This window comes from Eleutherodactylus coqui, chromosome 4, assembly GCF_035609145.1.
Source record: "Eleutherodactylus coqui strain aEleCoq1 chromosome 4, aEleCoq1.hap1, whole genome shotgun sequence".
Taxonomy (NCBI): domain Eukaryota; kingdom Metazoa; phylum Chordata; class Amphibia; order Anura; family Eleutherodactylidae; genus Eleutherodactylus; species Eleutherodactylus coqui.
The window spans coordinates 134,312,886-134,323,137 of NC_089840.1; the positions used below are offsets into that span (position 1 = coordinate 134,312,886).

The 10,252-nt window shown below is 50.9% G+C and overlaps 1 protein-coding gene across 1 annotated transcript in view; it reads right to left on the reverse strand.

The window, feature by feature from the left end:
• The window catches only part of ETNK2 (ethanolamine kinase 2), a 36,947-nt gene extending 27,569 nt beyond the window's left edge, over positions 1–9,378 (reverse strand). The window contains exons 1-2 of the mRNA XM_066600124.1: positions 9,026–9,378; positions 678–937 (exon numbers count right to left, since the gene is read on the reverse strand). Coding sequence (XP_066456221.1) covers positions 678–937; positions 9,026–9,187 — 422 coding nt within the window. The 5' untranslated portion in view covers positions 9,188–9,378. The remainder of the gene's footprint in view (positions 1–677; positions 938–9,025) is intronic.
• Between the last annotated feature and the right edge of the window lie 874 nt (positions 9,379–10,252).

Consider the following 10,252-nt stretch of genomic DNA (forward strand, 5'->3'; position numbering starts at 1 on the left):
CTCCTGCAGGCTTCTATTGAAGCCTATGGAAGCCGTCCAGATCCGTGGAACACCCGTACCTGAATTAAAACTTGCCTGTCTGGGCGCTGTTGATCTTCCCTCCGTCGCGGCCGGATCTTCTTTATTCGGTCCGGTGCATGCACATCTGCCGGGCCGAAGAAAGAAGATCCGTCCGCGACGGAGGGAAGATCCTCAGCTTCTGAACAGGTGAGTTTAATCTTATTTTCGGCCTCATGTCCCCGGGAAAGGAGGGACCCGCATGGAGAATCCGCGGCGGGCCCAATTTTCCCCGTGGACATGAGGCCTTAAGGAGTGACGATACCCCTTCTGATATTCCTATGTGAAACACTGAATGATCAGTGATTAAACTCCCCGCTAAGTGCACGAGCCGGCTATGAATTTTTATGCTGGCTGAAGCTGGAAGAACAAGAACTTCGTGATTCTGGTTGAACTGAATGATAATCTGGCAAATATACTTCACCTTTCTGCAACATATTTACAACAGTCCATAGCTTAAGTTTTGCTTTTAGTCCATCTCTGTGCACAAGGTGGTTTATGTAAGGGAATCAGTTTTCAAAAATAAAGTTATTAAAGAAGCAATCTCATTACAAAACACTTATCTCTACAAAGTCTTGCTGTAATAGCTAGGCATAGCTTGGTTAAACATGAACGGTTACCGTAATATATGAGGTTGGCGCACATGCTCCGGTCCCAGTGCCAAGCCACGTATGAACTCGTAGCAAAGTCCATTTTGAAAAGTACAATACAGCTCTGGGGCACAGCCGTGCGTTCGCAGCAACTGGAAACTGGTCACCTCATCTTCACGATCCACAAACAGCTCAGTCCTTTTGCCATAGATGCGCACCAGTACGGCATCCTTCATACATGAATCCACATAGCAGGCGAGCAGCTTGTTTGTGATGCCATCAGTGAACAACTGCGAACATATAAGAAATGGAAAACACCAGTCATAAAGCAGCGTTAAAAAAAAATTTTATATAAAATTAATTAATTAATTAAAACTTCTGCATCTATAACTGCGCTCCGTATCCTACATCAATTACTTCATGCGGTGTAAGAAAAAGAAAAAAAAAAGCTCTTGCGCCATGGAAAAGGTCAGTACTGAGGCGGTTTGTTGAGCGGTCTAATTATGTGGGACTGTGATTGCCTCATTAATACTCCATTAGCAGCTGTAACCAATGCAGGTACTGCAATACGTATTCATACTTCTAATCTCACTATTTGTATAGCGGATGTGGAGCAGATTTTTTTCAGCATAATCCACACAGAGGGCCAGAACAAAACTATAAGCCATGTACATGGAGCGATGATCGCTCTAACAACAGTTCGAGTGACAGCTTTGAGCTATTAATTTTGCTATTAAGTAGCTACCTAATAGCATGCAATTGAAGCCTTTAGCCGAATGCAGTTAATCGCCAGAGATCCCTTATCTGCTTTCAGCTCCTTTGTTCTCCGTCGGGAAACAATGTTATCAGCACTACCCGCAGAGAACTCAGCGTGCGGTTCTGAGAAGACCTTTATCAGAGCTTGCCGGCTCTGATTGGCTGAGATAGTCAGTGAAGGGCTGTGATTGGGCATCAAGCCAGCGCCGAGAACCAATCACAGCAATCTATTGCTGGAGGGGGGGGGGGGGGGGTTCTCAAACCTGGCCTACGGCAATAGATTTGTCAGTGCTGGGGAAGCCCGCGGCAGAGGTCAGCGGCCGCGACCTGGATGAGTATTGCTTTTTTTTTTCTTCTTCTATCTAGTGTAGCTAGGACTGATTTTTGGCTTCTATTGCAAGCCCTCCCCCCGAAAATCGGTGTACGGTTAACGCTGCCAAAAACGCAGCACCAACTTTTTCCGCGTTTTCAGCAGTGCTGAAACCCCTGCCCATTCATTTCAATGGGTGACGCAGGGCTGAAAACGCCCCAAAATAGAACATGCAATGCTGTCACAGCACAGTGTTGAAGACGCTGCGTTTTCAGCCCTGTGTGAGCAGCCCCATTGAAATGAATGGGAGTGTTGTACAGCGTTCAGTGCAGTGCTGAAAACGAAGCGCTAAACGCTGTACAAAAACGCCTGTGTGAGGGAGGCCTTAGGGTCCATTTAGAAAAGCCGATTTCTCATTTGGGCAAGTGGAGGTCAGTATTTGCTCGTGCAGCCTGTTTATACCAGCAGACACATCGTTGGCTCGTTCAAATCAGAAATCGCTCATTCATTCACATTTGCTGTATAAGTGACTAAGAGGGACTGAATGAGCGCTGTTTATACGGAACGATACGTGAACGAGCCGACAATGGTTTTTATGCCTGCATAAAATGAATCGCGAACGAAAAACGAACGATTTATTGTTCGATCATTGGCTGTGCTTAGACTAAACGATTATCGTTCAATTTCGCTCGTTTGCGCGATAATCATTTTCAAGGGCCTTCAAAACATTTGTTCTAATCCACCTAACTCTCCCTGGTTAAAGTGGCTGATACCAGAGACACCTGCTGACACGCAAAGACGGATGAATCTACCAGCGCTTGTTAGTTTCGTATCATTCTATGATATGTGAATACTAGCACTCCCCACCATATCATCATCTGATTGGCTGTGTTAGTTCCACCCCTCCACTTATATTCAGTTGGGGACAGGATGCTCCAAACAGGTCAGCCAAGGCACAGCTGCCTTTGAACCACGTGTGTTCTTATGATTGGGGACACGGTGTACAGGAATTCTGGAGAAACACCAAAATAGAAAAAAATAAAAAAGATTAAATAAACCTTTGTACTCGCTTTATTGTAGTACAGCCACTACGGTGTCAGCAGAGGGTTGAAAGGTCTAATATTATATGACATAATAAACCTACAAGCTGTGTAGTTGCTACACAGGTTACTTGTTTAGTAGACAGCCAGCAGACGAGTACGGCAAGTAGTCCAATCAAAGGACTATAGAAGGTTATCCCGCCCCCTTTATGCTGCCCTCTCTGGGTTTTATGGCTGTCACTGGGCACCAGAAACAACATGTAACTATTTTGCAGATTAGTTTATTTGGTGATACGACGTTTAGTTGGTGTTTTATGCTTTATTAGTTATGTACAATAGAATCACTTCCAAATCATTTATTTTGTGTCACCCCATGTATAACTTTTTTTCAGTTTTTCCCAGAGGATTTCATTGGTGACATTTTGAATAACTTTTTATCCCATTTTTCAAGGGATGAACAAAAAGCAACATGATAGTTTTAAAGTCCGGGTTACAACAGATGTTGCAATACTGATTCCATAGACTTCTGCAGAGGGTAACCAGATACAGTGGCTTTTTTTGGGATAACCACCAGGCGCATTAGCAAGTGGTTTAGTAAATAGAGGCGGAGCATGCCAGAGATCTCTTCCGGCTGCCCGCCTCCATTCGCTGTGAACAGGCAGCTGTTTAAGGGCGGCTTCACACGAGCGTATACGCAGAAATGCTCGCAGTGCAATGTATTTGCGTATGAATGAGGTTGGGTGAGGCGCATATTCAGGCGTGTCTGCGCATAGTACTGTGCTTTACAAGCGCAGAGGGCCAGTTCACATGCGCGTACAACACCTTTTCCATTGATTAAAAGGCTATTAGCCTAATGAGGACCAGATGTGTTCTTTTGTTTGCAGATTTGCGCAGTGTTTTAGGCATTCCTTTGCATAGACTTCTGTGTTTTGCGCAGCAAAGGCCCCCGTAGAGATAAAGCAGTTCCTACTTTTTTCAGCGCAATAGTTGTTCTGTGAAAAGCCATTCTTTGTAGACAGTCACTATAAGGCCGGATACCATGGGACGAAATCCCGTGGGATGTCCGCAGCGGAAAGGCAGCTTCAAAACCAGCGCGAACCTGGCTTGTCCACCTGTATTTTGCTGCAGGAATCTCTCCCCATGGAGAGGAGAGAGCCCACAGCGGAAATGGCGATACAATTGACATGCCGCGGATTTGAATTCCATGCCGCATGTCAGTTTCCATGTGGCTTGCCGGCAGCGGATTGTCCACAGCGTGTGGACGGAATTTTTGCAAATCTTATCCACTCTGCTGCTTAGGCTTTAGAAAGTCCGCACGGAAATTCTGCCCCATGTGAACCCAGCAGAACAGCAGGGACACCCAAATGACCGGATGCATTCCCATATACATACATATGCTGCTCTAAGTGGACTGTGCAGCCAGTTATGAGCGACAAGCTGGAGTAGGCATTATATAGTATAATATATGCCAGTTTGCTGTATACAATGCTATATATGGTGGCCCTAACAACTTTTTTAAATTTTTTAAGAGAGTTGTGAGCCACATGCCAAAAAAAAAAAAACGCAACTTTTCTACACTGGAAAACTAATGTACAGGCATAGCAGATATGCCCCACAGTTATTTTCTTCATACCAGATGTGACAGTCATGCAGACAGGGGTTCTCAAATGGGATAGAGGGACCCAAGGACGAGTTTTGTGACATCACATGGGGCCTCCATCCTTATTTAAAGTCAAAGGGTTTTTTTTAATAATCAAGTCAATTTCCCAGTCCCTTTGCGCATGTTGTAACGCCTACGGAGAGGGTAGTCAGTCCTACATGGGTACTAACCACCCATCGGAGAACAGGTGGGCCTAATCCTTATGCTGCCTTTACGATATGTAGACTCGAATACAAATGTGAACAAGATCTTATATGAAGAAGTGACTGAAGGTTATTGCAGAAGGTCTGCAGACCCTTTCCCAGCTTTTCCAGTTCAGTAAACAGCTGGCATTGAAAAATGTGATACTAATATACTGAAATTGTATACTGCAGTTTATATTTAACTTCTAAGTAGGTAATAACAAACTTACCTTTTTGTGTCAACTAACTAACATGCATCAAGAATCAAAAGTTCTGGCATAGGTTACACATCCCTAAGGGGGGAGGGAGGGTCTCACACAAATGGATTCTGCTGACTTTCTACGGTAGGGCCTCTTGTCCGTGGGCAGATTTGCATTGTGAAATCCAAAACGGGATTCGCCTCTGGATTTCGCAGCAAATCCAGCCCTTTACATGCTATGGAAAAATGTGATTACCTGTCCATGAGCGGAAAACGATTGCAATTTTTTCCGCTTACGGGAAAGAAATCACAGCATGCTGCGATTTGTCGCAGGCTATGCACGGCCGACTTCCATTGAAGATGTGCCGTCATCATTGCGGAATGGCCACAGGAGCCGCGTCATCGCTATAGCGACAGCACGGCATCCTCTCAACTGCGCATGTGGTGGCCGACACATTTGCAGCAGAGGAGGCCACATCATCGCCATAGCGCCGACACGGTGTCCCCTGTACTGCGCGTGTGCGGACCAGCATATTGGCAGCACAGAAGGAGACGTAGAAGACACCACAGACAGGTAAGCAGGCCTGCACCGGGTGGAACTCCGCTGCGGGAATCCTCCATGTGGGGTCCGACCCGCCTGTGTGCAGGCAGCCACGCAGGGGTCACCGGTTGAGCACCGGGCCGAACTCTGTTGCGGGAATCCCGCATGCGGGGTCCAACCTGCCCATGCACATGAGCCCTAAAATGCGGGCATTGAAAGCCAAGTAATTTAGATTTTTCCTTCACACTCACAGATACGAACTGCATATTCTGCGAGCGGAAGAAAAATCGCAGCACGCTCTATTCTGCCGCGGACGGCCTTCATTGAAGTCAATGAAGGCGTCTGAACCATAGCCCATACGCAATTAGCATTCTGTTTTTAATTACCTTTCCTTGCTCAGTTGCAGGCAGCGTTTACACGGAGCGATTATCGTTCAGCTTCGCACTAGACTGTATGAAGAAACTGAAGAGAATCGCTTCACGTAAAACGGCCCCGACATGGCACTTCCCGTTCACCGCTGAACAAGTGATGTAACATATACAGTAAATTCTAAAACAAATGTGTGATAAATAACGTGTGCGCTATATTCAGCGAATCGCGCTACACTATCAAAAGCTGTAAATGAGAGAAAAATGGTTCACGAACATGTAGCAGTCCAACAATACTGTTCTGCTACCTGTCAGAATCTGCAGAGAGGGCGCATTTATACATGTGGCCTGCGGCCAATGACAGGAAAACCGTGGAATTGGCGAAAAATTGGCGGATTTGAACATTTCTAAATTTAAAAAACACCCCAGTGCTGCAGAGGGTCACCAGCAACTCTACACTACAAGCCTGTATGCAGATAATGTATTGTAAAACGCAGTATTTTTTGGAGGTTGGGGAGAGAAAACTTCAAATCTGCCAACAGGTTTTTTCTACCACCATTAATCCTGCAGCACAGCCGTTGGGTAATTTTTTCCAGTATGTTTACCACCATACCAAAATTATCATTATTTTAAAGTTATTCCTTAATAAAAAAAAACGCACCTTATTTGTGGGGCTTGTTTTTTTGTGTGATGAGCGAGCTATAGTTTTTATTGCTACCATTTTGGGGTACATGTGGCTTTTTGATCACACTATTTAGATTTTGTATTTAAGTTTTTGCTGTACGGAAGAAATAGGGCATTCCAGTTAATGTACAGGTCGTTAGGGACACGATGATACCAAATATGTGGGATTTGTTTTTTTTAAATTATAAAAAGAGGGAAAGTGCAGAAAAGAGTTTTCTTTTAAACACTTTATTTTAGTTTACATTTTTTTGTGTCCCTGTAGGGGATTTGAACCGTAAAAGCTCTGATAATGCACTGCAGTAGTTCATTATCACTTAGGCCCCCTGTCCACGGGCGTTGCGGGACTCCCCAGCTGCAAGTGACTGTAGTGACAGCTCGGGGCTCTCCCTGCGACTCGCCGGCTGCCGGTGACAGCTCGGGGCTCTCCCTGCGACTCGCCGGCTGCCGGTGACAGCTCGGGGCTCTCCCTGCGACTCGCCGGCTGCCGGCGACAGCTCGGGGCTCTCCCTGCGACTCGCCGGCGACAGCTCGGGGCTCTCCCTGCAACTCGCCGGCTGCCGGTGACAGCAGTGACCGCTCAGTGCTCTCCCTGCGACTCGCCGGCTGCCGGTGACAGCAGTGAAAGCTCGGGGCTCTCCCTGCGACTCGCCGGCTGCCGGTGACAGCAGTGACAGCTCGGGGCTCTCCCTGCGACTCGCCGGCTGCCGGTGACAGCAGTGACCGCTCAGTGCTCTCCCTGCGACTCGCCGGCTGCCGGTGACAGCAGTGACAGCTCAGTGCTCTCCCTGCGACTCGCCGGCTGCCGGTGACAGCAGTGACAGCTCAGTGCTCTCCCTGCGACTCGCCGGCTGCCGGTGACAGCAGTGACAGCTCAGTGCTCTCCCTGCGACTCGCCGGCTGCCGGTGACAGCAGTGACAGCTCAGTGCTCTCCCTGCGACTCGCCGGCTGCCGGTGACAGCAGTGACAGCTCAGTGCTCTCCCTGCGACTCGCCGGCTGCCGGTGACAGCAGTGACAGCTCAGTGCTCTCCCTGCGACTCGCCGGCTGCCGGTGACAGCAGTGACAGCTCAGTGCTCTCCCTGCCACTCGCCGGCTGCCGGTGACAGCAGTGACAGCTCAGTGCTCTCCCTGCCACTCGCCGGCTGCCGGTGACAGCAGTGACAGCTCAGTGCTCTCCCTGCCACTCGCCGGCTGCCGGTGACAGCAGTGACAGCTCAGTGCTCTCCCTGCAACTCGCCGGCTGCCGGTGACAGCAGTGACAGCTCAGTGCTCTCCCTGCAACTCGCCGGCTGCCGGTGACAGCAGTGACAGTTCTGCTCTCTCTGGTTGCCAAGTGACAGTAGTGACAGCTCAGTGCTTCCCAGCTGCCGGTGACAGTAGTGGCAGCTCAGTGCTTTCCGGCTGCCGGTGACAGTAGTGGCAGCTCGGGGCTCTCCCTGCGACTCGCCGGCTGCCGGTGACAGCAGTGACAGCTCGGGGCTCTCCCTGCGACTCGCCAGCTGCCGGTGACAGCAGTGACAGCTCGGGGCTCTCCCTGCGACTCGCCGGCTGCCGGTGACAGCAGTGACAGCTCGGGGCTCTCCCTGCGACTCGCCGGCTGCCGGTGACAGCAGTGACAGCTCAGTGCTCTCCCTGCGACTCGCCGGCTGCCGGTGACAGCAGTGACAGCTCAGTGCTCTCCCTGCGACTCGCCGGCTGCCGGTGACAGCAGTGACAGCTCAGTGCTCTCCCTGCGACTCGCCGGCTGCCGGTGACAGCAGTGACAGCTCAGTGCTCTCCCTGCGACTCGCCGGCTGCCGGTGACAGCAGTGACAGCTCAGTGCTCTCCCTGCGACTCGCCGGCTGCCGGTGACAGCAGTGACAGCTCAGTGCTCTCCCTGCCACTCGCCGGCTGCCGGTGACAGCAGTGACAGCTCAGTGCTCTCCCTGCCACTCGCCGGCTGCCGGTGACAGCAGTGACAGCTCAGTGCTCTCCCTGCCACTCGCCGGCTGCCGGTGACAGCAGTGACAGCTCAGTGCTCTCCCTGCCACTCGCCGGCTGCCGGTGACAGCAGTGACAGCTCAGTGCTCTCCCTGCCACTCGCCGGCTGCCGGTGACAGCAGTGACAGCTCAGTGCTCTCCCTGCAACTCGTCGGCTGCCGGTGACAGCAGTGACAGCTCAGTGCTCTCCCTGCAACTCGCCGGCTGCCGGTGACAGCAGTGACAGCTCTGCTCTCTCTGGTTGCCAAGTGACAGTAGTGACAGCTCAGTGCTTCCCAGCTGCCGGTGACAGTAGTGGCAGCTCGGGGCTCTCCCTGCGACTCCCCGGCTGCCGGTGACAGTAGTGACAGCTCAGTGCACCCCCTGCACTCCCCAGCTGCCGGTGACAGCAGTGACAGCAGTGACAGCTCGGTGCTCTCTGGCTGCCAGTGACAGTAGTGACAGCTCAATGCACCCACTGAGACTCCCCGGCTGCCAGGGACAGTAGTGACAGCTCAGTGAACCCCCTGTGACTCCCCGGCTGCCGGTGACAGCAGTGACAGCTCGGTGCTCTCCCTGTGACTCCCCGGCTGCCGGTGACAGCAGTGACAGCTCGGTGCTCTCCCTGTGACTCCCTGGCTTGGACCCCCCCGTCCAGGACGGCTCTCCCCGGGTTACCTTGGTGTGCACGCCGCGAAGGTCCCAGGCAGGTCGGAGCTCTCGGATGAGGCGGAGGGCGCCGGGAATGACGTTCTGCTCATCCACAGTAATGCTGAGGGCGCGCACTGCGGGGCCGGCACTGTGCGGAGAGTGCGGGCGGGGGCGCCGCTGCTCCCCCATTCCCTGCCGGCTGCCGCGCTCCCTCCTCGTGTGGGATATACCCACTGGAGGGGGGCCGGCACTTGTCACCCAGTAGGGGGCGGCGGTGGGAGAGGAGGAGAGCAGGTGCCACCGCAAATAACAGAGAGCTCCCCCTGCCGGCAGCTATGTGCTCTGCAGCGTGCGGGACGAGAAGCGCGTCCAGCGTACACACCGGCTGATCAGCAGATACTGGAGAGCTGTTGCTGCTGGTGACGTCACCGACCACGTGCCCAGAGGTGGGCGGGGCTATAAAGTTGTCCTGGGATGGTCTGCGCTGCGGGGAGGTTGTTATGGAGCTCCGGGGCTTCTGGCAGCGGCTGCGGTACCGGCACCGGCACGTCAGGGGCTGCGTTTTTGGAGGAGAGAAACTGAAGTAAAACCGAAAAAAAAGATTCCCCCCATTGATTTTAAGTTCAAACGGATTTTATTTAGTCATTTTTTCAACTTGTGTAAACAGTTACATAAAAACCTTGTTCATATATCTTACTTTGCATAGAAAAGAAATGACTAGTTTTTCTTAACCAAATAATTGTATGAAGAGAAAGAACTTCAGAAATTAGAGCTTGAAAGTAAGAGATATAGATTAAGAAGGATAGGTAAAAAAGATCTCCCACGCGCCCGGTGGGTGCGCCCCCCCCCCGTCAACTTATACTTTATATTTTCCTGGAGCCGTAGTGTTTTATCTAGATATTTCCCCTCTCAGGAGCCATTCCTTAATTCGGTCGGAAGATCGGAATGCCACCCATGTCGCCCACGTCGCATAGAACCTCTGGCGCCTGTTGTTATCCTTGGCGATGGTTTCCTCTAGTTGTTTTATACTATCTAAGTTTTCCAGCCAGGTAATTCTATTTGGGATTGTTGTCGACTTCCATAGCCTAGGGATCACCTGCCTCAAGGCCATGATAAAAAATCTGAGTAGGCCCTTCTTTGCTCCTGATATGGAACCTGGGAATATTGATAGCAGGGCCATTTCCGGAGTGAAGGTGATCCCGGCATGGGTCAGGGCATTGTATAGCCTGTTAACATCTTCCCACAGTTTCTTGA